The sequence below is a fragment of the Amblyomma mixtum genome, chromosome 10 (genome assembly GCF_055824585.1).
Source record: "Amblyomma mixtum isolate Tamu chromosome 10, ASM5582458v1, whole genome shotgun sequence".
Classification (NCBI taxonomy): domain Eukaryota; kingdom Metazoa; phylum Arthropoda; class Arachnida; order Ixodida; family Ixodidae; genus Amblyomma; species Amblyomma mixtum.
Window position 1 is genome coordinate 55,884,992 of NC_143021.1, and position 27,855 is coordinate 55,912,846.

General features: G+C 48.4%; 1 protein-coding gene across 4 annotated transcripts in view; it reads left to right on the top strand.

Moving 5' to 3' along the window:
• Exn (Ephexin) overlaps nt 1-27,529 on the top strand; it is a 118,469-nt gene extending 90,940 nt beyond the window's left edge. For all 4 annotated transcript variants that reach the window (XM_089564150.1, XM_089564148.1, XM_089564151.1 and 1 more), the window contains 6 exons: nt 2,234-2,378; nt 9,602-10,177; nt 13,048-13,481; nt 22,791-22,870; nt 25,076-25,180; nt 26,883-27,529. In XM_089564150.1, the coding sequence (XP_089420276.1) occupies nt 2,234-2,378; nt 9,602-10,177; nt 13,048-13,481; nt 22,791-22,870; nt 25,076-25,180; nt 26,883-27,073 (1,531 nt within the window). In that variant the 3' untranslated portion in view covers nt 27,074-27,529. The remainder of the gene's footprint in view (nt 1-2,233; nt 2,379-9,601; nt 10,178-13,047; nt 13,482-22,790; nt 22,871-25,075; nt 25,181-26,882) is intronic.
• Nucleotides 27,530-27,855: the final 326 nt, after the last annotated feature.

The following is a 27,855-nucleotide window of genomic DNA, read 5'->3' on the forward strand; positions in this document are numbered from 1 at the left end:
TTGGGAACCCGGCCCCCACCAATCGATCCACTTGCGTATCAAAGCTCCCTTGCATACCATGCTGACACGACTTGACGAGTGCAGATTCGAGACAAAGATTAGCAATAGCGCGTTTAACTGTCTTAGAATGACAGGATGCATACGGTAGCAGCTCCTTTCTAGCTCGAGGGGCTTACTGCCAGCATACATGTTCTTCTCCAAAAGTAAGCTTCAGGTCTAAAAACTGTAAAAATCCCTGCAAGGGCATCTCACCGGGAAAACTAATCCCCTTCCGTTCTCTTTAAACATCTTTAAAACACTGCTTACAGCATCAGTGTAGGTCACGTCGTCGATAATGATAGTAATAGAGTAATAGTGATAGAAGGTGGTGATAATAAGGTACCGGAGGTTTTGGAGGCGTACTACATAAGAAAAAGAGGAAAAAGTGGCGTCAGCGATACATCTGTGAACCTTTTTAAAGCAGAGATTTCGTATCTTGAACGGTTCTGTTGATTGCACCTCAGGTTTCTTTCTGTGCATGCCTAGGTTTCTGTGTATTTGCTCGCTTTTCAGAGCTAGTCCAAGCATGCGAGAGGATGTTTTCTGTACAAGTTCCCTACTTATCCCCTCTCATGATTACCCATTGAGAATCAGTCAGTAGCTTTCCAGGGGGATTGCATTTGTGCCCCCCCCCTCCTCCCCCCCTCCTCCCCCCCCCCCCCCAAGTGGTGGCCATTGATCCTTTTTGACGCTGTGGCAGTTACCCTGTAGTATCAGTGCACATACTGTTGGCTTGTAGAGGAAATGCAGCATTTGGCCCCGCAGACTGTTTGACATTGCCATTTTTAGGGCTTTCTTGAGCTTCGAGTCTGGTAGCTTTCTTGATGTTTGTATCTGGTCACCTCTAGCCTAGAGGGCAGGAACTTGGAGGCTAATGAAAGGGCTCAGCATTGAAGCGAGGAAAGTGGAGCAGGCTGGAACCAAGCTGAAATTAAGAGGGTGAAGTATATTTGAGTAGGGTGTATGACGTTTGTAACAGGTAACTGATGGTGCCTTAAGGCAACAGAGTGGTTTCCAAGGGAAGGTGTACGCAGGGAACGGGTGGCTGAGAGTAATTAGGGCTTGGAAACTAATGTGTGCAAGGTGTCGGTGTCTGAAGCTGACCTGGTGCACAGCCCTCAGTGGAGGAGCCTTTCTCCCACAGTGGACTGTAGTGCAGAGAGGCCAGTGGATAGTCATGGGATGCAAGGAACCAGGTTTTATGGTCGATTCTCATGTGGGGACATGTGCCATAGAGGACCCGCAGGTCTGTTTGGACAATAGTGGATTCCAGGGGAAAGAATTTTTTTTTTTTTTAGCTCTTGTCTCCTTTTCTTTTACCTTAAATTGACATGAAATTGTTGTTGTCAGTGAAAATTGATTTGACCTTCTAAAATCTTCCCCCCCAGTCAGTTCAACTCCTCACGTCCTTACCGAAGGAGATGGGCTACCACCATTTTGAAGTAATGGCGGCATAGCATAGCCTCTGCGATCTTTGGCAAAAATCAGCGTTAGTGCTAGCATTTGACGTGAGAAATCGGCCATCGATGGCGACTTGTGTATTTCGTTTCTTGTTCTTTCTTCCAGCTTATACAAGCTGTTTTCAGTGAGAGTGCTCTCTTTGTGATCAGAAAATGTCGCCCTATCGATACGAGCCAACTTCTATATCATCATCAGCCTGACAACACCCGCTGCAGGGCAAAAGCTTCTCCCATGTCTCTCCCATTAACCCTGTCCTGTGCCAGCTGCGGCCACTGTATCCCCGCAAACTGCTTAATCTCATCTGCCCACCTAACTTTCTGCCGCCCCCTGCTACACTTGCCTTCTCTTGGATCCACTCTGTTACCCTTAAGGAGCAGCGGTTGTCTTGCCTTCACGTTACATGCCCTGCCCAAGCCCACTTCTTCCTCTTGATTTCAACTAGGATGTCATTAACCCGCGTGTGTTCTCTCACCCACACCGCCCGCTTACGATCTCTTAACGTTACACCTATTGTTTTTCTTTCCATATCTTGCTGCGTTGTCCTTAACTTAAGCTGAACCCACTTTGTTAGCCTCCATGTTCCTGGCCCATAGGTGAGTACCGGTATGTGTTCTGACTCAAATCCTGGCAAAACTCTTGGCTCCCTCTTTTATTTTTCTCTTTCGAATCTCTTGGGAGAGAGGGAGGGAGGGAGGAACCTGCTGCAGAGTGCAGTGCAGTGCCTGTGTTGCAGTGAGGGCGAGCAGCGGCTGCTGGAGGAGGAGCCCCTGTACCAGTTCTACCAGCGCGCGGTGGTGCAGCGCTCCTGTCAGTGGGGCTCCTCGGCAGAGGAGGAGGAGCCCAGTGGACTGCGCACCCTCTGGCGGGACCTGCCACAGGTGGGGGCACTCACTCGTCTATCCATCTACTACTACACTGCTAGCCGTGAGAAATACATCAGCAAGCATCGAGATAGTACACAGTTGAAAGAAAAAAGGTAGTAAAATAAAACATACACTCGCCAAATGTGGTTTTTTAAAACATGTTTCGGGACCCCTACGGGTCCCTTATTCACAATGAATGATGGACGGAATGGGCCACTTCTTATATGTGCACTTGACAGCGCAGTGAGTGGGCATAGTTATCCGGGAGATTACCCTTCGTCCTTTTAATGACATGACCCATGGTCTGTATATAAAAAAATTCTAAAAGCAGTCGTGACGATGTGGGTTTCATGGTATCTAAGATTGTGGCATCTTCCTAGTCAATTGTGTGGTTCATTTCTTGAGCGCGCTCTGCCAGCGGTACTATACATGACTATAGTATAGTCTAATATCAACTAAAGTACTATAGTCTACTGAAGTACTGTAGTACTTAGTACTATGGTACTAAAGTACTATTGTCTGCTGTAGTACTTTAGTACTACTATACATGACTATAGTACTAAGACTATAGTACTCATGTATAGTACTAGAGGTACTATATGTGAAACATTGAGCACATGAATGCATTTGCACAACATTAAAACACATTAAACGGCAAGGAACAGAATTCACATACCGTATTTACTCTCATAATGATCGCACTCGCATAGTGATCGCACCTCCAAATTTTGTTGGCATAATTCAGTTTTTTTATTCCCCGCGTAATAATTGCACCCCGAACTTGCCGCGGCAGTTTGCCGACGATGCCGAGTCTAGCCGACGATGATCGTACTTGCTTATCTGTCTGACAGATGGCACGTGCAGATGACCATCTTGCTCTGTCAGCATTGCAGCGGCAGCCGCCTGTTGGTTGACCTGCGGTCACACGGGCAGTCTAAATGTGTTTATGCTGAACCGCAGATACCAAACTTAACTGCGGTTATCTCGAATCATGGTTCGCCGTTTGTCGCAAGTCTCGCCACCATTCTGGGTTGTGGTGCAACGAACGAAGTGACGCGGTGATCCGGCTAAACTTTATTGTTCTCGTAAATAATAAGCCCTGGGATACGGGAACGTCAAAAATGAATCATCCTTGAGGATCGCGGGCCTGTACTGAGTTGCTGGTAGGAGCAATAACTGCGATACAAGCTAGTTTTACGTTTGAAGCTGTGCAGCAGCTGCTGCCATTGCAGCGCAAGTGACCTGATCTGCTTGGCCAGCTCCGCTGCGAAGGCGTCGCTGAAATCGATCGTATATATTTCTTTTACATGAAACAATGAGGTTGTGAGTAAGGCAGCACCATAAGTAGAACATTCATTATAGCGTTGGTCAATTCAAAAGCGCCGTCCACTGTGACTTCGATACGAAACAAGTTAGGCCTAGCGACGACTAGGGAGTACAGAGCGCCGTCGTCCGCCGCGCTCGTGAGCAGCACCATTGCAGTAAGCGCGCAGAATCCAGTGCTCCGAGCGTTGCGAATGTGTCACCTAAGTACATCAATGCGGCAGGGACCGGACATTTTCCGGCGTAACGGCGGTAAAATGTGTAGCTTGAGCGCCTCGGGATGTTGCTGTTGTGACGCTGTTGCCGTGCTATCGGATGAGATCGAAGGCCGCATAAAAGCGCCATCACGCAGCACTATACACACTGCCTATTTTGATGCGATTTTTTGTAAATAATTTACCCCGCGTAATGATCGCACCCCTAAACTTGCGTCAGTTTTTTGAAAAAAAAGTGTGATCATTATGCGAGTAAATACCGAACTAACTTCAGTCAACGCCTGACATTTATCCATGTCATCCACTTCAACCCATAATGCAAAACGGACATTTTCGACCTCTTTTGAGATAAGTTTCTACAAAACTGTAAGGCTTCTTGCTAAACTGAGGTTCATTCCTTTGCTTTGAAACATTGGGGCTGCTGTGACTGTCTTCAGCTGTCTAATTCTGCTCTGCAAGAGAAGGCTGGTTGACACAGTGAGTAAAACTGAAATTTGGGCGTGTTGGTAATGCATTCATCTTAGACAGCCACTTGTCCTGTCAGTGCCCCGCCACTGTTGTGGTGTTGCCCCAACAGAGCATGGTCCTTTCTCTTCCGCATTCTGGAGGCATCAGCTGGTTTTGGCACAGACAACAGCGCACCCACAGTCATTGCAGAGTATACAGTCGCCGACTGATTTTTTGGACTCGGCGGGACTCGAAAAATGGTGAAATGCCCGAGCAAGCGCTTTGACCTTCCTGGACATGCCGTGGCGGCATATCTCAGCTGGTGACCTGTTTTCTGCTGGTATCGAAATGAATATTCCTCCCGTAACCATTAACATTCAAAGCATGAGTTATGTGAAGGAAAAGAATGTTGCCGGCGGCGGCAATTGCTATCTTATATCTTAAGCACCCGACCTGCAGCCGGCGGAGGTGAAATGGAAAGGGAGGACAGTTAGGTGTATATAGAGAGAGGAGTATATAGAGCATATATAGAGGAGCGATAGCAAGAAAGGACGGGGGAGAGGTTTGTGCACTATTTATAAAATACAAAAGGTAATCAAGTTCACGTCGCTCGCGCGCAAATGTCCAGGCTCTGTTCGAAAATAAGTGCACATGAGCGTTCACTGCGCACTGCGACCCCCCCCCCCCCCCCCCCCCCCCTAGGACCGCCGCTGCTGTTGTCTCACCGTGTCACCTATGCCTTTGTCACCAGAAGAAAAGTGGTGCTGTGCTTTTTGCCATCAGGTTTCTTTCTTGCTCTTGGTTTTCCTGTCTGATTTTGCATGTATTCTCAACGCTTCCCATGCACCTCACTCACTCTGTTCTCAGGGGGCGCTGTTTTTTGTCAGCATGCGTGCAGCATGCTTGCTTTAAGATCTGCCCATCTTTTGCACCCATCCAGCGCTGGGCTCATGAAAGCAGTCACCTTCGTTCGATGATGGCACAGCACTTGTGGAGGTTTAAGAGTGATTCATTTGCACACATATGGCAGAGTGTCCAACAACCTGCAGTAGCCATTAAGATCATGAGCTATTAGGAGTTCAGATGAGGTCAGTATTTTCATTTTTTTCTTTGGCACAATTTTTTGTCAGTGGCAATCTGCACTGAACTAAAAAAGAAAGATTAGTTTGGCAACTGCACTCCTGAAACGTGGCTGCCAGGCACTTTATTCCTTCTGGCTGACAATGGTACCACAGAGGTGTCGTAGCTCTGGAGACTAACTGGTGTGAGCTGTATAGTGAGCATTAGTATATGAGCGGGCAGCTCAACCACATAGTTTTGCACTGAAGTCGAGAGTGTGACGGAATCCCATCTGTCTGGGGGGATACATTTAAAAAAAATTGGCTGTGGCTTAGCTAAGGTTAAGCCTGGATACGCGAAAAGCTCTCGCTGCTTTTTAGCCAACTCCCAAGCTGCCACTTCTGGATCGGTGTTTCTGCACCATCCGACTGTTGCTTCTTCTCCTTCCATGGCGAGTGTCTGCGCCTGTTCTATGGGCAAGTGCGCCTTATATACCCCTGCTTTAAAATGTGCACTGCACACGGCTGCGGCAAAAGGTCAAACGGTGGCGAGGATGGCCGCCTCTTCTATGGCCGCCGCCGCTGCTCACTTGTTCTCGCAACGCCTTGCTAAAGAACCTTCTTCTCTTGGGACGGCGGCAGCGACCACGCGGCGAAGGGTAAAATGATGGCGAGGAGAAGCGGCGACGCTCAGACGACGGAGTCAGTGCGCGGCGGCGGCAGCAGCGGCCACCTGCGCTCCGCATGACGTCGCTCGGTTTCGCACATGTGCAGCTGCGGCAAAATGTGGCTCACGCGAAGCGCGGTGTTGACGAGCCTAGTGAAGCTTTTCGCTTCAAAACAGAGACGCTGACTACTAAAATGAAAATTGAAAATTTCGGCGCCCAGAATGGGGGCCTTGTTCACAAACCATTGTGAACAGGGCCCCCATTCTGGGCATCGAAACGTCAATTTCAATTTTCATTTTACTGGTCGGCTTCTCTGTTTTTTGAAATAGTTTTGCACTACTACTGTACATTAGCCATGCAGGCAGGTGTGTAAACTTGTGAATGCAGGAGCATAAGCCACCTCTCAAGGCAACCCAGGGAAGGTATTTTGCAGTTTTTGCGCGCTTGCAACACACAATTTTGTACCATGTGACCATCTTGGGGAAGGCAAGGATCAAATATGAGTGGGAAGTTTCAGAATCATTCTCCTAATAACAGCCGGAAAGATAACTGGTTTTGGTTTTCTTTTTTGGTTTTGTGTGCGACTCAGGCTATGAGGGGCACCACATTGGAGGGCTCCAGGCAATTTTGACCACCTGGGACTCTTTAACATGCTCTGACATCACACAGCACATACGCCAGCATTTTGCCTCCGTGAAAATGTGGCTGCTGCAGCAGGGACTGCGCGATCAAACCTGAGCAGCCGAGCACCACAACCACTCAGCCACCACAGCGGCTTGGAGAGAAAACTGCACGAATGCTACATCCATATTTTTAAGGGAGCATGTGTACCTTTGACAAGAAATTAGTAGCACAAAAACGAAGCTAAGCTGACACCATTGCATGTGTCTGATGCGGAGGTGATGAAAGTGTGCCTGTGTGGATGCATTTGAAACCCGTCTGCATCGCCACTCCAACCTTGCGTTCCTCTGTGACAAAAGCTGAGCTGCGTGCAATTAAGGGGCACTAATTGCCCTGTAAATGCCAGCCTGTAGTATGCAAGAGAAGTAAAACAATGGGATATGGAGCACAGACTTCAAGCTGACTGTCACAGCATCAGCAGGTAAGCAGGGAATAAGTAATGTTAACGGTGACAGCCGTAAGGCGAAGTTAACCTGAGCTATGTGGGAACTCGGTGGGAATGCAAGCTTCTTTAGTGCAGGCACTCAGTGGCACACAGCAGCCAATGAGAAACAAGAGCGATTTTTCACAGGTATGGGGTTTTAATTGGGGAGATAAATACGTTTTCCCTCGATTAATCGTGGCTGACCCAGTTCAGAACCGCTGGACCCCACCCCGTGGTCGCATACACTACTGAGCGCATGCTTACCGTGGCGGCCCTTGCTCTGAGGGAACAAAGGAGCGACACTCTGGCTGACACAAACAAGGCATTTATTGCTACAACAACAACAACGCCAGCCAGCAACGAAATACGCTGAGGAATCGAGGACGTCCGACTCACCAGCACGGTTATGAGCGAACGTTCGCCCACGCTAGGGCAGGGGGGGGGGGAACTCCAAGGCCGGACTGGACGAGCTGTGGGAGAATGTTCCCACTATGAGGCCTCACGCCCACTGGTGAAGAGCAGAGTCGACACGTTCGTACGTGCCAAACTCCCGAGCCAGAAAGGGCATGTGTCCTCCCCCCCATGTGCGCGTGCAGCAATCACGCCATCCATGGCACTCCTGCAACGCCAGCGTCCTCTCTTGTTAGTTAAGGTAACTAACCAAGCTAGGAATGGTGCATCGTGGGGAAGCCAACCAAAGGGTAAGACACGGAGCAAAGTCCCCACACAGGCAGGCAGTTTTGCTGTGGTAGCTGCAATAATTGGTGTGAATGTATTAATTTGCATTGATTTTCAAGGGCTGATGCATGGGCTATTTTCTGGGGACTAGTGGTGCGAGGAACTGCACTGTATCTGTTGTCCCAGCTTTGTGACCCAACTTACAGCCCCCAGGGTTAAGTCCATATGTGTCAGCAGCGTGAACACAAACCAGGAAGGAGGAGAAGAAGGTAGTACAGAGTGCTGAACTTCCAACTTTTTTTTCCAACAAAACTTCCAACAACTTCCAACAAAAAAGTTGGAAGTTCAACACTCTGTACTATTTTCTCCTGCTTCCTGGTTTTTGTTCGCGCTGCTGATACATACAGTTGAACCTCGATATAACGAAGTCCTACTTGCAGCCGAAAATTTCGTTACATCGCGAATTTCGTTACGTCGAGGTTCGCATGTTTCAGCTGTCAAAATAAAGTATAACTGGTTCAGGAACACTGCTTGTTGATGGGAACTTGTAAATCACTTATTGAGGAAATACGCAAGAAAATCGAGTAATAGTATCGCCAACAAGGGCACCGGATGTTTTTTTCTACATCAGGAGCATAATGAGTGATAGCAAACACCGCGACGGCATCATTTTTCTCCGTGTGCGCATAGCAAAAGAACGAGCGCAGCGCCTAGTACTGAAAGCCGCCACAAGATGTCGCTACTGGGATCGTCATCATCAGCATTGAACATTTGCAGCCAGGGACGCATCAGAGAAAAATAAAGAAATGTTCGCATTGCTCACGCCGGCGCGGTGGGATTGTGCTCGCGGCGCGGTTATACTCCGACGTAGCGCGAGCGCGCGCGGCACGGCGACGTCCGCGAAACAGCGGCGCCCGATCGCCAGCGTGTTCGGCGGCTACCGGCGCGCTCTGACGGCGCCCGGCGCGGAATGCAGCCGGCTGCATTTCGCGCGGGCCACGCCGAGAGCGTGCCGAAGCCGCCCACCCAGAATGCACCGCGCGCGCCTCCCACGCCACGCCTCCCCTCTACCCCCTTCGCCTCCTCTGCCAGGGCACGTTTTTTTTTTTTTTCCGCCGCTCACCCGTTTTAAAGGTACGACCACACTAGCTCCACGAGTTTGTCAACACTGAAGACTTTTTTTTGTTGTTGTCTACGAGGACATCGCACGCAAAAAAAAAGAAAAAAACGAACGGACGCTGCAAGAAAATTCCGGTTTGCGCTTTCACGTTCAGAGTCTACAGCTCGCCAGTGGCGTCACGGCGCGGCGCGTCTTGAAACTTCCATGCCGCGGGCTTTGTATGCGCACGACAGATGGCGCGGCGGTACGTCCTCGCAGATTCCCACACTGCCGGCAAAATTGGCGCGTAAAAGGGCAAATACAAACTGCGTTTCGTCTCGGCTAAACTTTTAGCTCTCATTCGATTGTCAAGGTAGCTCCTGGCACATGCATGCGATGCGCAAGGACTTCGTTACATCGAAAGTGCGGAGCAAAATTACTTCGTTAAATCGCGAAAAAAAATACATGGTTTTCAATGGGGAAGTGATTGGGAAATGAAAAAAATGCGTTACATCGCGAATTTCGTTACATTGAGGTTCGTTACATCGAGGTTCGACTGTATAGATCACAACCAACTAGCCTGGCAGATGGTGTTATTCAAGGGTTAAGTCTCGGGGTGTGAATGAGGTGGTTGCCCTCGTGCAGGTCCGAGAGAGCGGTGTGCTGGAGCGGCTGACGGATGCTGAGCAGCGGCACCAGGAAGCCCTCTACGAGGTGCTCACCTCCGAGGCGTCGTACCAGCGCAGCCTGCGCCTCCTGTGCGACCACTTTGCCCCGGGGCTGCGTGGGGTGCTGGTGCCTCGCGAGTGGGACGCTCTGTTCGGGGGCCTCCCCCCGCTGCAGGAGGCCAGCCAGGGTCTCCTGGAGCGCCTCGAGGGGGGTGCCTGGGACGAGGAGGTGCCCCTGCTGAGCGAGCAGCGGGTGTGCGACCTGCTGCGCGAGCATGTGTCGCGGCATGGTGCGGCCTACGTGCGCTACTGCTCCCACCAGGGCCACCAGGAGAAGCTGCTGCAGGAGTTGAGCGTGTCGCGGCCCGACGTGGCGACGCGGCTGCGGGAGCTCGAGGCTGCCCCCCAGTGCCAGGGCCTGCGGCTGCACTCGTTCCTGCTGCTGCCCATGCAGCGGGTCACCCGGCTGCCCCTGCTGGTGGACGCCGTGCTGCGGCACCTGCCCCACAACAACAGCACTGCCGCCAGGGACGCCCTCGGAGCACTCAACCAGGTGGGCCACTGGAGCGGACTAAAACTCAAGCCGAGCACCAGTTTTTAAAGAATTTGCAAGCTGCTGAGCATCTGCACAGTGCAAATTTTGGTGCGGTCACAAGTTCATATTGCAGCCCCTTAGGACAGCGGGGGCATTGACGTCCTTGACATACGGGTGTCACCTCTCACCTTATCTATCACCTCCATCTCTATAATCTTGGAAATGAATTGCTGAAAGTTAGCACTCGTGTGTTCTGTCTCTCTCTGCTGTCCTCACCTTGAGTTGTGCTATATTTTAAGGCAAAAGCCTTTAATGCCTCATACTGTCGTGACCAAGACGTGTTAGCAAATGTGTCCGTTTCGGATGCATGCCTTTATGGGTATATGCCAGTCAACAGCTAATTGATACTCAATCGGGTGCAATCGAAAGACATCGGAACATGATATAAAGGGATTTCATGATTATATCATTGTACTTAATGACTAATTCGTAATTAGTAGTAGTTAAGAAGTGGCATGTGGGACTGTGCCTGCGCCTGCACCTTAACTAACACTAATCAGTGTACTAGTTAAGGTCATATTAACTATCACTAACCATACATTAACTAGTATCATGAAATGTGCAGGCCATGCTTAACTACGATTAACCATCATTAATGGTTAGACGTTTCTAGACATTTCATAGACATTGTGTCGATGGCCTATAGCTAGGGCACTAAAGTAATGACTTGTTGGATAGGCAAACACTGTGGCCACCAGAAACTGATGCAATCAAGCTAATGGGCTCCATCATCAACACTGGGTCGAGTCTTGACTCCACAGCCAGGGAGGCTTTAATTCTAAGTTGCTTTGTTGCTTTTAAAAGGAAGAAACAGCGAAGAAACACGGACACACGAAGAAATGACACACACACGAGCGCTGGTGTGAGTGTCGTTTCTTCGTGTGTCTGTGTTTCTTCACGCTGTTTCTTCCTTTCGATGTCGATGACGCAAATGGCAGAAGAGGCGATGGCGGAAGAGGCGACGCCTGTTACTGCGTAAAGTAAGGCTTCATGCGCAGTACGTGCACGACTTCAGGCTGAGGTCGACGGCGCGAACTCGGCGGAGTGCCATCGGAGAGGACTTCATACGTCACATCCGTGATACGGCGCAGCACTGTGTACGGTCCAAAGTAGCGGTTCAGGAGCTTCTCCGACAGTCCTGGGCGACGTACTGGGGTCCGTACCCACAATTTGTCGTCGGGGTGGTACACGACATGTCGATGTCGTTGGCTGTAGCGTTGTGCATCCGTGGCCTGCTGCCGTTGGATGTGCAACCGACCAAAACCTTGCTCTTCTGCTTTCTTGCATTCTGGTTAAATAATTCTTGAATGCCTGTTCGCCAAGTGTTGGCAATTCTGATAATCTGGTCTGGTGGCAGGGCTAGAAGCGAGCAAGATGCTCCGTGATGGTTGTGTCAGCTGTAATTCTGTGCGATTGACCATGAAGTGGTTGTCTTCTACAGGCCTGCATCCTGAATAGTGCTTGTAGTGCAGTTGGTATTGGAATGCTCTAGGAATGGACTGTGTTGCATTGTTGTCTCTGCTAACCATCTCTGCGTCTTTTTCACTGTAACCACAGTGTCCTCGCCTTTGTGTTCTGTGTCACTTGCACTGTGAAGACTGATGTAACCTTGTACAGTCGCGAGCAAAAAATATTAGTGCAGGTCACTGGCGATCAGAACTGGGATATGTCACCATGCGGCGCTGCGGCTCGCAGACCTGCCTATCGGGCCGTTTCCATGTTTGCAGTATGGGGGGGGGGGGGGGGACAGGAGGAAGAAAGCTTTATCAAGCGTGCACCGCCCGAACGTTGAAGTGCCGACCCTACGTGACTGCGCATGCAGCATTTATTTTGGCTCGGCTGTCATGAGCAAAGATGGCTTTTTTTTATCACTTTTTTTTTATGTCTGATGGTTTGTCAAAAGGAAATCGCGGTAACAATAGATGATAGCACTGCTTTTAACCGGTAATATTGCTGGTCCGTGGCAGTCCGCTGAACAACCCTAATACTGTAGAATGGAAACGGCCCTGCACTCTCGTTATGAGCCTCTTCGCTGCCCGTAGCGCCACACATTGTCATTCTGGTGCTCCGGTGTTCCGTCATGTGTGCTAATGTTTTTTACTTGCGACTGTACAACCTGCGTGTAGCAAGCGCTGTCACAGACATTCGTTGGCGCCCACTGGTGTGCAGAGTATTATTTCGGCAGCATGCCAGTAAGAAGGTGCCCCCATAGTAAAAAAGAAAAAAAAACTGGTAATGGCGCAAGAAACGAGGACACAGAAGGCACACAAAAGACAGCAATGACGCCAACTTGCAAATGGGCTTTATTGCACCAAGCCTGCCTTTTTGTACCACAATCAAGCTGTATCAACAAATGCATCAACGTCGTACATATCAATCGGCAATTCATGCAAACACTGGCAGCACAGTATCGCTGATCACTACAGAATCTACCCTAAACAAAGTTTGGGATGCCAACTTGTTTTCTTTTGTGGCCACGCGTTTCATAATTTGTCAGTGTAGACCTGTCATGGCCCAGTGCTTTGTTTCTGCTGGCCAGAAAAGAAAAGAAGTTGGCATCCCAAGCTCCGTTTAGGGTTATAGATTCTTTAGTGATCTGTGATACTGTGTTGCCAGTGTTTGCATGAATTGCCGATTGACCATTGTGGTACAAAAACGCAGGCTCGGTGCAATAAACCGCAGTGGCAAGTTTGCGCCATTGCTGTCTTTTGTGTGCCTTCCGCGTCCTCGTTTCTTGCGCCATTACCATTTTTTCTCCTTTCAACATGAACCCACTCGTCCAAACTAGAGTTTTACTTGGCCACACTGACACAGCTGGAGGGGTGCAGGTGGTGGCCAACTGCAATGAGGGTGCCCGCAAGATGGCCCGCATGGAGGAGATGCTGCACCTGTCGCGGGCGCTTGAGTTCCGCGAGTGCCGGGCCGTGCCCCTCATCTCCTCCAGCCGCTGGCTGGTCAAGCGGGGGCCCCTGGTGCGGGTGTCGCTGGACAGCCGCCGGCGGACCTGGGGCCGCCTGGTGCGCTGTGCCCGCCACTCGCTGCACCTGTTCCTCTTCACCGACCTGCTGCTGGTGACACGCCGCAAGGGGGACGATTACTACGTGGTGCTCGACCACTGCCCCCGCAACATGGTGCAGGCGTGCCCCGAGCCGCCCGCCCTGCCCCCCCGCCTGCCCGACTGCTGCCACCACCTGTTCCAGCTGACCCTGCTGCAGAACAGCGCGGGACGCACCGTTGAGATGCTGCTCGCGGCCGAGTCCGAGTGAGTCCAAAGGGTAGCTTTGTGGGCTGGTTGGTGCATGATGATAGCGAGAGAATATAGCGCAGGGTAGGACAGGACACAAGAAGACACGAACAACACGAGCGCTAACTTCCAACAAATTTTATTTCACACATGCAGCATATTTATTGACCAAATGTTTAGGGGAATCCCCCAAGGTGGAGTAGATTTGTAATAAGGGAGTAATTACTCATTGACGTCCACCCGAGCGCAGCCATACGGCCACAAAGGAAAACTGTACAGCTTTCTCAGAAACCTCGTAGTTAAAGAAATATTCGTCCTGGTTTTTCTTTAACTACGAAGTTTCTGAGAAAGCTGTATAGCTTTCCTTTGTAGCCGTATGGCTGCGCTCGGGTGGACGTCAATGAGTAATTACTCCCTTATTACAACATATTTATACACCAAAAACACGTCATCACTTGTGTTAACAGTAATGCTGCCTGAGAAACGAGAGTTCTTTATATCACATAAAAAGATAGAGGGAGTGCTTACACGTCTCTCCCGAGGAATTTATCCTTTCGGCTTCAATTATTAATCGCGTGGTTGTGTCCCTACTTTTTGTAAGCAGAGCAGTTTTTAAAAAAAAATGGTTTGCACGTTTTAGATTCACATAAACGAATGTGGTCAACAAGTGATTTCTGTTTCCCGTTCTTGACGTCACATGCGTGTTCCATCAATCGCTGACTGAGGCATCTGGCCGATGTAATGGCCCCCGCATGATAACGGTATACAACACCTTCAATGCATGGCACGTACGGCTTCTGATGACAAGTTGTGCATCCACATGTGTTCTGTTGCTGTTGCTTTTCCCAATCTTGCACAGTGAGGCAAGTTTCTTTGGCATCAAAAATAGTGAGTGTGCGTAGTTTTTTCTGGTGGGATGAAACTGCCCTCTCCTCATGGGCTTTTCGCTGTTTGTGCAATGGAGCCTCTTCACGAGGCTTCACTGCATTTTTGCGTACTTTTTCTCAAGCGGTGCGGAGAAGGCATGTTGTAACTTGACCTTTGGATAATTTGGGCATTTCTTCCAGTCCCTTGAAATCCATATTAATGAGATCTTAAGGTGGGAGCCTGGTGTTGAAAAAAAAAAAATTCTGATTAATGAAGTCACAGTTAAGAAATCTTCAGGGAATATGTATTTTTGTGTGCCAATTCTAAACATGTCATTTCATTTCATGTAAAACAATTCCTTAAGCACTTATATGTAATTTTTATGCATGTATTTTGTGAAGAGCTTTGAAAAAAATTTCTTGCGGGAAACTTGCTGAAATGTGAGCCATTGGGCTCTCTTGACACGGAGGAATGCAATAAGGGTAAAATTGTCTTCCTGCCTATCATAGAACTTGAGCTATAGAGTTTAGAAGTTGTTGCTTCAGAAATGAGAAGAAAAGTGTGTATTCCTGTTTCTGAAGTGGCATTATCATTACCCTATAAACTCAAGGTGTATGATAGCCAAGATGATAATTTTACCATTATTGCATTCCTTGGTATCAAGAGAATCATACATTTCAGTGAGTTTCCTGGAGCAAATTTTCTTCAAAACTCTTCGCAAAATACTTGCATAAAAATTGCATAAGTGGTGAAGGAATTGTGAAGCAATCAGCAGTCAGCGCACAAAAATACATGTGCCCTGAAAATTCCATAACTATGACTAGATTAATAAGATTTTCTTTTCAAGACCCTCTTTCCCCCTTAATACCAGTCATGTTATTTTTGGCTAGCTGCCAGTCATCTTAGTTTATGGATTTCATTTTGTTCCTCATTTTGCATGACCGCACTGCAGGTTGCACACTGTTGTGCAGTCCAGTCAAGAAGTATACATTTGTGTGCATGTCGTTTGTTTGTTTGTTTGTTTGTTTGTTTGTTTGCTGGAATGCGATATAGCATGAGGAGGGTCGGGAAGGTGAACACTGCCTGGCATCTGGGCCAACAGTGGCAGGTAGAGGGAGAGAGGGAAATCCCCCTCTCCACTTGTAGGGAAGAGAGAGGAAGCCAGACTGAGGATGACTCTGCAGGAATTAATAAAAGAAGCCATTACTACTGGAAGTGGAACAAGAAAGGAACCAGAACTCAAAATTGTTCAGCAAGTGAAAGAAAAATACTGTCGCATTTCCCCCGCATAGGTCCAATTGATCACCTTTTCTTTATGGTATACTGTGTTGGTCTAGTTTTCTTTATTACAAATTGCAAGAACCATGCTCTGTATGGGAAAAAAAGATGTCAACATTTGCCAATTATTTTTTTTTTCTGAAATTTCTTTACTACTCAACAGATATTCGACATTCAGTCTGATATTGGGATGCATTTTTCCTTCATTATCATATTTGAAAATTTAAGGGAGGAGAGACAGCAAATTTTAGTGTATTTTCTTTCTTTAGAATGATGCGCAGTGCATTTGAAAGCACAGGAAGCCATGTGGACTGTGCCAACAAGCAGTAAATAATTTATAGTTGAGCCGTTGCGGTGGCTCAGTGGTTACGGCGCTCAGCTGCTCACCCGAAAGATGTGGGTTCGATCCTGCCCGCGACGGATGAATTGCGATGGAGGCGAAATTCTAGAGGCCCATGTACTGTGCAACGTCAGTGCACGTTAAAGAAACCCAGGTGGTCGAAATTTCCAGAGCCCCTTCACTACGGCATCCCTCATAGCCTCAGTCACTTTACAACGTTAAACCCACATAAACCAATTTATAATTGAATTTTTTTTCTCTCGCGCTGCTTTGCTTTTGGTTTTGACAGCCAAACAACTGCTGGGACGTACAAGATGATCACATGATCTGAACATGTCTTGTACATCACAGCCACTGTTCGGCTTTTGAAACCGAAATGAAATGAGAAAAAAAATTGTGATATATTATTCAGCTGCTGTAGGTGAATTCCACGTGACTCATGTATATCATTGTCCAGCGCATCACTCCAAAGAAAAAAAAGTTATGCATCCAGAAATTTGGTGTGCCTGCTCCTTTAAATATTTGCACAACCATATTTTCCACCCTCTGTGCAGAAAATGTCCTTGTTGACTCTTCCTGTACTTAAGCAGTTTTGAAAGATTCTAAGCAAGCAGTGCTCTTTAAAGAAAAACTCTTTTTTTTTTTATCACAAAAACGGACATGTACCGTATAAACGCGTGGAAGGGCGCACTTTTTTTTTCCATATTCGAGGCCTAATTTTCAGGGTGCGGCCCATACACGCGATGTACGAAAAAAAAAATTGCGTAAAAACACACCAATCAGGGAATGAGTGGCACTTATTCTGCATTCAGTTGTCATTCGCGGAGTAGTTCAACTCTGGGGAGGTGCAGTGCTCTGGTGCACGCTCATCCCCAAAGAAGCCGCGCAGCATGTCCGCTGTCAACGCGTAGCCATTGTTCCACACTTCCATCACATAGAGGAGCAGCTCTTCTTCCAGTTCGGGAAACTCGCACGTCTTGCCTTGGAAAGTGCACTTTTTGCAGCTTGTGTTTCTCAGTGCATCTTTTTGGTTGCACCATCGTTGGACGCACTCCTCGGCCACGTCGAATTTCCTACCTGCCGCACGCTTGCCGTGTTCGAGAGCTAACTCCCAGCCGTGTAGCTATTAAGGTGCTCGCCCATCGTGCTAAAACTGCAACGCTCAGCGGCAGCACACGAAAGCCACAACTACAGCGACTGCGGCGAGCACGCCACAAAAACAACAAAAGGATGGATGGATGGTAATGGCTTTACCTTTTGTATCGGGCGACAGCTTGCGCCACCTAGCCTATACTTCCCCGTCGATATGCGAAATGCACAGCGCCATCTCTCGGCGCTCCGGGAACTAAGTCCTCCATGTTGGTTCGGTACAGAAAACGAAACTGCTGCCCAGCGTTGGGTTAAAACGGCTGCGCTTCGTTTGAAAAGTAAAATGCCGATGCAGTGTTGCGCTACCCTGTCCACTGTGAAAAGACACTATGATGCGTGCCAGAACTAGGTGCGTTCCAGCTTTTCGCTTTTCTATTTTTTTACTCCGTCCCAACGTTTCAGTAACACAAAATGGCATGCGAGGTATCATGTGTCAGCACGCGGATCAGTGCGCAGCTTTTGGTTTCTGCGCTGATTTTTGACAAAGCTTTCGAGGTGATTTGCGTTTAAATTAAAATAGGGACCACAGCCGTTGTTGTCTCTGATCAAAATTATAAGCCGATTTCGTGCATTTATCAACTCTCCGGTCGGGCGTGAATGTATGTAGACGCATATTTGAACAACGTAATAGAGAAGGTAATTTTTTTGAGCGAGCCAATCGCTCGTGTCGTGGTGAAATAAGTTCACTCAAAGAACCATACGCCGATTACTACTTAGTTTGCTACGTGTTCAGTTAAGTTTTTCCCGTGTTCAATTAGTTTTAGAAGGGTGAGCAAACTCTCTGAACCGAACGGTTCTTGTAAGATCGCACGCATTGTTTTCTTATAATGTCGTGCGATCACTCCCGCATATGTTATGCGTGTTAAGGCGTCTTTGTGAAACAATACACCCTACGTATAAAGACTGAGGTGCGAATGCTTTATTTCTTGAGGATTCCTATACATTCGATATCTACGGCGACGAAAATGTAAAAAAAAAAAAGAATATTATAGCTACTTTATTATGAAGGAGGGACGCATTTCTAAGCTAGCAAGTACGTGCAACAGTGTTCTGAAAATGCTTCAGGCGTCTTAAGTAGGACGCGGTTTCAACGAATTGTGGCCAAAATCAACCGACGCCAGGCTCTGAAACGGTGACGTTGAAAACCGCAGATGCGCATTGCACATTACAGTAAAGGAATCGAATTACGCAGCTGGTCGAGGGTCTTGTGTGATTATACTGCAATGCCCGAAGCTCCTGGCGTCGGCGCGAACGAAAGTTCTCACTGTCACAGAAGTTTGTCAACACACGTGCGCACTCAGCGCAAAATAACCGCTCGCTACCCTACCAGATGAATTCGCGTCCACCTGGGAATAAAATAGCCATGATAATGCGTGATGCTTGAAATGGTGCTTTAATGTGAGCATTAAAACGACAACAGCACACGGTCACGGTTCGACTTTCCAACCCACTTTTGAGTGCCGATTATTGCGATCATCAGCGCCAGACTTCAAGCGAAGCTGAGGACGTGGTAGGAGTAAGCTGGTGCTTATTGAAAGCACCTACATTTGGTCGAAGATCAGCTGTGAAAACAACGCAGCAGCTGAAGCTTGCCTGTTGAAATTCCACTCGCAAGAAGAAAGTACGCATTGCAAACTATGCACCAGCTCGACGAGCTTGACCGAACCAAGATGGAAACCGGAAGTTGTGGGCGCGGTGTTGCCAGACCGCCAAGCAATTTTGCATATCGTCTATTGTTAATTGATTTTTCTGGAGCTGGCGATACTGATACCGATGTGGATAGCAGGAGGTTGCGGCGAAGAAAAAAATTGCCGATGATGATGATGACTGCGACCTTGTGGGGGCCATCCATGGACGGCACTTGGAAGCTCCTTCTGCGTGTGCGTGGCCTCCGCGATCAAGCGCATTGTTGCTTGCAGCCGGAGCTGATCGCGGAGGCCACGGCGTGTGCATTTAGAAGGCTATTCCCACCTGTGTCGTGGAAAGTTTGAGTGTGGCCCTTACGCGGATTTGTCTCTTTTTAAGCATTTCCTTCGGGAAAACGGGGTGCGGCCCATACACGAGTGCGGCCCTTACATGCATTTATGCGGTATTTAAACATGTTTGCACTCATGTACAACCTTGGTTGAAGACCATTAAATTTTTACTCTGGCTAAAATTGAAGTTAGTGTGCTAGCGACACCTCACAAAGTGAGCCTGGGTTGAGGTGGAGCCTCTCTCCACTGCTCAACACTGTGACATAAGGACTCATCTTCATCTGGCTGTGTCATGAAGCTCAGTGTGACAAAGTTTCAAGCTGGTTAAGTAGCTGGTACTGGTGTTGACAGAGTACTGAAAAGCCCTGCAGCACACAGTGCATGCACCCAGCTTTGCTGCTGATTCACAGCACCAGTATAGAAAAAGTGCTGCTGGTGCAAGCAGACCCAGTTCCATGGTGCATGTGCGCAATGTTCTTGCACCTGATGACGTCATAGGTGACATCACGCACATGCGCCAGCAGCTGCCAGGGGGATTAAAGAATAACTAGGACTGGCGTCTGTCCCGTGTGTTTCTGCTCTCGGTCCTTTGTGTGTATTTCAACACTAGTAATATGTTGCAGTCTGCCAGGGTGGATTTCAGGAGAGCAAGCTGCCGGGCTAGTTGGTGAAGCATGTTAAATAGAATTCAGCGCAAAAAAAAAAAGCAGACAAGGGACGAAGAGAGACACACTGAGACATTCACGACGTTCATAGCGCTCGTGAACGTCTCAGTGCGTCTCTCTTCGTCCCTTGTCTGCTTTTTTGCGCTGAATTCTGTTTAACATGCCAGAGTGGAGTCAGAGCGGTGGTCCATATATAGACTGTGGTGATGATGGCAGTACATTTCCGGTTACAACATACTACGCCATTTGATGATGTCATCAGTTTTTTATTTTCTAATTTATTGAAAAATATATTCATTAAAAATATTATGTATTTTATGTTTTAATTAATTTTGTGTTACGATGTACTACGCAATGTTGATGATGCCATCAATTTCTATTATTTTGATTAATTTCTAATGAATTAATTTCATTTCACAACATAGCACACCATGTTAATGATGTCATCAGTTTGATTGACAGGTAGGGTGGGACAACTTCTGCGGATGCACACCCCAGCGAGTCATGAGCGTACAAAGGCTTTTGCCTTAATACAGCAAACAGTGTGCAGTGGGGAACATATTGCAATGGAAGAAGGGAAGTTTAGGCAAGTTGGTGCTCCTCCATAATTTTGCAACAACGCAACACAACGAGGCAAAGAGCAAGAAGTGACGCAAAGACTGCGGTTTGTGTCACCTCCACTCTTGTCCTCGTTGTGTTGTGCTGTTGTAAAATTATGAAACATATTGCAATTTGTTTTCCTTTGCATGCCATCCTGGTAAGGGGCCCTTGCCTGGCACGGTCAGGCTTACCTGAAAGCCCACATCACCTGTGAAACAAATTCCAGCTGAAACAAATTGGCCCCGATTTACCCGGTTAAGTGAACAGCGACTTAAGTACGCTAGCAGATTTGCCCTTGTTTAGCTTTGTTTACCTTTTTTTTTAATCTGTTTTTCTTTTTATATTCCTCCTTAGCCTTTGTTTTGCTTTTACTTATATTATTAAACTTTGTGTATCTTGTTATTTTCGGTGGTTGTGACCTTCCACCTGCGTTACATAGTAAATGCAGGCAGAAACTTGTTGTGTACATCGGCAGCGGTGCTATCAGCGGAAAGCAGCTGGCCCACCTAGGTCACATGTGACGTCGTCATAACCTGCCCACCATGGAAGGTGGCAGTTAAATTAATGACTGGTCGCGAGAAGTTCTTCGGGAAGAGCAACCTGTTGCTGGAAGTTTCGCCACAATGCAAAATGGCTTTTCCGCTAGTGACCCGCCGAGTGCTAGTGTAGTAAAACAAAGTTTTCGTAAAAGCTGCATTACCAGCTCCATCTCTCGGTAGTGACAAAAGGATGAAAGTGGTCCCTGTTAGCAGTCATTCATCCGCAAGGCCATAAGTTGATGCAGCTGGCGTTCATGTCGCTCACAGTACGCGCTCGAAATGTGTGCCCACTCGCAGCAGTTTGTATGGACAGCAGCAAACCCCCAAAACCACGCAGTTACATGGTTCCGAGTGTTTCCATTTCTTCATCATTTCTGGCGCTTAGTACTGGCTGTTCTTCAAGCCGCTTTAAATAAATGACACACTCACTTCTGTCACTATCGTAACCTCTTGTTTTTGGGACTCTCTTGACATACTTGTTGGAAAACATCTCCTTACGGGGCGAAAAATTCTGTTGCTGTTGCCCTTTAAACACCTTGTAGCAAAAACTGGCTTTCGTTGATGTCAGGGGAGGAACCGTATGTTGCGCATTTTGAAACGAGTCGCTCAGTTGGGATTCAGTGCTTGTGTAGTCTAATAAATTGATAAATTGGTTTTTGAGGAAAGGAAATGGCGCAGTATGTGTCTCACATATCTCAGGGGACACCTGGACCGCCTGAACCCGTGGTGCTGTGAGGGAAGGAAGGAAGGTGGGAGTGGAGGTGTCCGGAATAATTTCGACCACCTGGGGTACTTTAATGTGCACTGACATCATCGCACAGCACAGGGGCGCCTCTTGCGGTCCACCTCCATCGAAACGCGGCCGCCGCGGTCGGGTTCGAACCTGGGTACTCCGGCTCGGTAGACGAGCGCCTTACCACTGAGCCACCACTCCCTGGTCTCTGTTTTTGCGCTGTGTGCTCTTCCAGAATATATTACCGCTTACTCAGACCCCATTTGCTGCTGGTGCCTTTCTGTTGTGTGCCTGGTCACAAGATGGGGTTCCCACTGATGCTTGCCTGTGTGGTGCCCTGCTGTGCTCACATCTGCAATTCTGTACGGGGCAGGTGCATCTCTGTGTCTTGCTTCTTTGAGGGTCCTCTCATTGGTGCAGCTGGTCTGCATCTGAGTGCCCTGGACGAGAAAGCAGATGCAGGAAGCGTGGCCATTGGCTGTGGTCCTGTCCAAGTGCCATCCACCAGAGTAGAGTTTGGGGCTTAGCTGGGTAGTTTGATGCATGGACACAGGCCGCAAGAGACTGTGCCTAACTCTCGAGGACCACTCTTGCAGAGCAGAGCTTGAGGGATCCCCCTTCTTCTTGCTGTTCCAACACACTGTAGCTCAGCAAAAGACGAGGACACAAGAGACGAGAGACAAACACCACGAGCGCTAACTTCCAGCACATCTTATTCTCCTGAAGCATCACAACAGGAATCACATGTGCCAACAGTATCAACAGGAAAGGCAGATTGCTGGTTGATCACATTCTCACATGCAAGTCAAAAACCTGTAAGCCTTTCTTTGATAAAAGTCTGGTAATAGGAAAAGGCAGAGAAAGGGTAACGCGAGAAATCATTGAAGCCGAAAAGATAAACAGGTCAGGATGCTCGTGTGTAAGCACACCTTCCATTCTCCTCTCAGATAAAGAGGTCGTTTTTTTAAGGAACTGATACTGTTCGCACATGTGATTACTGTTTTCCGGTGTATAAATGTGATGGTTCAGGAGAAAAAAATTTGTTGGAAGTTAGCGCTCGTGGTGTTCGTCTCTCGTCTCTTGTGTCCTCGTCTTATGCTGCGCTACAGTGTATTGGAACTATGTACCAACAAGCCCAAAAATCCACGCTACTCAACTATATTTCTTGCTGTGTTGACAGGAGTGACAAGGCCCGGTGGATGGATGTGCTCACGCCCATGGTGTCCAGTGACCCCGACGAACGCATCTACGAAGAATGGGGTAAGTGGGTGGCTGCATCAGGGTGCACCCTGACCCTTCCACGCTTGTAGCACTGCCCTCGTGCCACCTCAGACAGCTGAACTTGGCTGGAGTCTGGCACTGGTGGCGCGTGCTTTCTTTTTCTCTCTCAAAGTTCATTTTCAGTAGAATGGCCTGAGAGGCGAGTTGGCGCATGATGAAATGAACACTGGCGCAACAAGGACACTAACAAGAAACCTTTTGCTTCTCATGTATGACTCTGCGGTTGCTACGATTGTTTGACACCGCTTTTGCTAAGAGATGGCCTCCTCTTATGCCTTTTATCAGAATCTGTTAGTTTGTCTACAGGGGTTAAAGGTTTCTTGTCTGTTTTTGCCTGACGTTGCTGCTTCTCTTCCACGTGTTGGGTTCAGAGCAATAATGCGATGAGTCTCATGCCTGAGCTGCATGTTTCAATATGCCACCTTTCCGTGTACTAAAGAGTTGGTAGTGTGCACATGTGGTGTCCCTTTCTTGTCAGTGTCCTTGTTGCGTTCATTTCTTCACTTTCAGCTACCACGCATCACGCCGGTCAATAGCAGAACCTCATTGATACTTTCTCGGTTCATACACAAAATTGCAGGCAATAAAAATGTCCCATAGAGGTTCTCTATTTTTACTCCGGTTAATGTGCTCCTGGAATTTCCCGGCCACTACGTTCAGAATTTTGGCAAATTCTGGTCATTTAAATAAGTTCTGCGACATATGCAAACATACACGAGTAGGCTGAATGTGGGTGCACACGGCACAGAAGAGCTGGGCATGGGTTTCGTCCCAATCGGCCAAGGTCAAATTTTGGGGGTGCTATGCAACGAGCGATGCACAAGCAAGATGTCTGCCCTGCTGTGACGATCGTACGAGTGCCTCAAACGCACTGGAGACTACTGCTCCCCCTTTTACTCACACCAGCCCAGGTTTTGATGGCAGATACGACGGCTAGCAACACCTTCTCCTTCGATTGTTATTTTATTAACGAGGAATCACTAATAGTAATAATAAGCCCCACCGCCGAGGCTCTGTGGTTACGGCACTCGGCTGCTGGCCCGAAAGATGCGGGTTCGATCCCAGCTGCGGGAGCTGAATTTCGATGAAGGCGAAATTCTAGAGGCCGGTGTACTGTGCGATGTCAGTGCACGTCAAAGAGCCCCTGGTGGTCAAAATTTCCGGAGCCCTCCACTACGGCGTCCCTCATAGCCTGAGTTGCTTTGGGACGTTAAACCCCAATAACCTAACCTAACCTAATAATAATAATAATTATCAGTGGATCATTTCAATGCATCAGCAACCTAATGCTAATTATATCCGAGGTGGTACACTTGAGTTTGTTACTCGTTGTATCTGAAGTCAACACACTGAGTTTGTTACATCGGAGGTCCAGACATAAAAGTTCGGTGTATCCGAGGCAGCACACAAAAGTTCGGGATACCCGAGGTTAAAGGGGCCATGACACCATTTTTCATACTCAAGGACGTTGTTCGCTATACATCTTGGAACAACTGAACAAAATATGAGCTCATTTGGTGCTGCGAGTAATTTGTAATTAAATTTATTAATGTTCTGAACCGTGTGGCAGTCGAGCAACACTGGTGTGCTCGCGGTTCATGACGACTGACAGTCATGTGCTTGCTAGTGACTGAACTGTGCGTAGTGAGCATAGGGGAGTGAGTTGTTCGTTGTTCAGTCTTGGGGTTGCGGTGGGGTGAAGGGTGAAGGGGGATTTTAAAGGCATCTGTGCTTTCCTGTAATATCTAACTTCTGCCCAGTCACGGAAACTTCATCACGATGTGTCATGGCCGCACTCAGGTAGGCGCGCGCTCTGCTCTGCACTGACCACGTGTGCGGCAGTTTTCCAGCAGACCACGGCACTGCCAGTTTATGATGTCACTCAGGCTGCTTCAATGTGGCCGTCGCTGCCAGGGGAAGGGGACTAGCGCTGGTAACTTGTCAGTGAGTTACCAGCTCAGTGAGAAACAGTGAGAAACACAGCAGGCCTTAGTCGAACCTGATGCCTTTTATTTGTAAAGTATTTGAAAGATGAGAACGTATTCGAGTTGTGTCGAATGGTTCTAAACATACACCATTTATAATTCATTCAAATAATCTGATAGGAGGATATTCTAATATTTGCACGTCCCTGGTATATGTGCATGCGTTGCCTGAGTGCCTGTTGTGTGGGTGTCTGTGCAGACTGCCCGCAGGTCCAGTGCCGCTATGCCTACACCCCTCAGCAGCCCGACGAGTTGGCCCTGGAGGAGGCGGATGTGGTCAACGTCTTCCGCAAGATGTCCGACGGTGAGTCCGCTCTTCTCTTGTGTCTCCACTGGAGAGTGCCACTGAGCTGAGGCGGGACGCTGCACAGCTGTTCTTTGTAGCTGCATGGCTGTCCCCTGGGTGGATGCTGCTTCACCCCCGGGGGGGGGGGGGGGAATTAAATGTGGTACACACCCAGCATGAAACAACACTGTAGAGAAGAACTGCTGGATGCTGTTGTTAAGGCACACCATGGAGGAAGGAACAGACAGGATAGGCCCCAGTTCTGCAAGCTGCATTTGCAAAAAGTGCGTCGTAGGTCTTGTGGTTTTGAGCACGGAAGCATAGGATGGCCACAACAAAGCGTCGTCACATAAATGGTGCCTGCATCGTGCATATCGAGAGCTGTGCTTGGGCAGTGTTTTAAATTTGCTGTGATGTATAACCGTTGCGTTTCATGGGTGCCACAAAGTTTGGGAGGCCTTCCATCACAGTTACTCCTCAATGTAGCGAGTCTGGCTCACTCATCATGCGCTGCATTTACACAATTGTTTTGAAAATGTGCAACTGCTTTTGATGATCAGGCTTGGCACTGCAGCTCCGTAATTCGCTTCTGGCATGCTTATTGCATTGTGTGGTCTTCACCATGAGCACTGCAAGCCTGTTTCAAAATAGCACACCGATGAAAATAAGTTTATAATCGTGGCGCCCGGATATAGAACCATGAAGGAAGACTGGGTAGGACGAATACCTCGTGAATGTTGTGGCCATACAGTATGTAAAACGACCGAGGTGTGCGTACACATGGAAAGTGATGCTTCGCCCTTTTCTGGTGTGCGCGACCGGCACCCAGGCATGCAACAGTTGGGCATCGTAATGCCTTCATTTCTAATGGCTGTGGAAGTGTTGCTTCGCAGGCACGCGTCCACTGTTTGTTGGCAGTCTGGTGCAAAGCAAGGTTGTCTGCTCCTCCTGGGTGTTTGCGATGCATGCGCAGAGAGACGTGGGCGAGCAGCATAGCAGAGCCCTCGCATCCAGCTTCATAGACTTTGATGTCAGAACATGTTCTTTGTTCTTTCCTTCTTCCATGGGGCACGCGGTTAATTCACTCTCGTATTCTTAGTTACCGATAGGGTGAAGTACATTTGCAAGAATGGCAGTTAAACCAATATCCCTCAAGAGAAAAGTATACAACAGCTGTATCTCACCGGTACTCACCTGTGGGGCAGAAACATGGAGGCTAACAAAGAGGGTTCAGCTTGAGTTAGGGACAACGCCGCGAGCTGTGGAAAGGAAAATGATAGGTGTAACGTTAAGAGATCGGAAGAGGGCGGAGTGGATGAGGGAACATACGCGGGTTAATGACATCCTAGTCGAAATCAAGAGGAAGAAATGGGCTTGGGCAGGGCATGTAATGCAAAGGCAAGATAACCGCTGGTCCTTAAGGGTAATGGAGTGGATTCCGAGAGAAGGCAAGCGTAGCAGGGGGCGGCAGAAAGTCAGGTGTGGGAGGATGAGATTAAGAAGTTTGCGGGGATACGGTGGCCACAACTGGCGAAGGACAGGGTTAATTGGGGAGACATGGGAGTGGTCTTTGCCTAGCCGTAGTCAGGCTGATGATGATGATGATCATCCAGGGAAGGTGATACACGGATGTACTGTGCACTTCATGGATTGCAACCGAGGTACTGCTTGGTGTACTGTTGTTGAGTGGCACCTGAAGGAAGTGCCCCCTCTGTTCCAGGCTGGTACGAAGGGGAGCGCCTGCGGGACGGGGCCCGGGGCTGGTTCCCGGCCTCTCACACGGTGGAGCTGGTCAACCTGCATGTGCGCTCGCGCAACCTGCGCCTTCGCTACCGCTTCCTCATGGCCTCCCAGACGCTGCTCGAGAAACAACTGGGCAGGGGGGCCAGCAGTGCAACGCCACCACTCTGAGAGACACATCGTGAGACTGACAGCAGAGGACTGATATTCAACGTGCCTTTGTACTACATGGCCATATCAGTATAATATATACATATACAGGTGTCCGCCGGTACAGCCCTGTGCCTGTGTGGAACACGCCACTCATGTGGACCCTGTTGTGGTCAGAAGGTGGGATGAAACTTTTGTCTTGGCTGCACCTCCCCATACAGTGATTGCACAATCAGCGAGGTGCACCCCCCTCCCCCTCGCATTCACAGGGAGTTTTCCACCTCACCGCTACTGCAGGGTATGTCAATGGTAGCGGCTGTTAGCGAACAACTTTATAGGAGATTACACCGCAGAGGTCTATGTGTTTGTCGTCTGAAAGACAGACCTAAGAGGTATGGTCTGTCTAACTGCCATTGTATGTTTAAGTAGAATTATGAATACATTCCCAATAAAACTGCCATTCTTCTGCCTCAGAAATTGTGTGTTGAACACTTTCTCTCTCGTTTATTCGCAACAATTCATCTAACACTGTCACATTCGTTCAGCGTCTCTGGCAACCAACAAAATGGGAAAAAATCAGTTTGTGAACACGCCTGATGGTGAGGATTTGTCCAGACTAGCATCATCAATGCAGACTCTGAGCTGGATTACACAGCTTTTCCAAACTGGTGTGCCTAGTGTGTATGGCTTTTGTTCTCAGCACCTAGTCTTTTTTATGCGACACTGTAGTTTCTCTAACCTTGGCCAGCTTTATAAAAAAAAAACTTTTGCAAGCTGTGTTCACTGGTGATCACTGCTTCAAC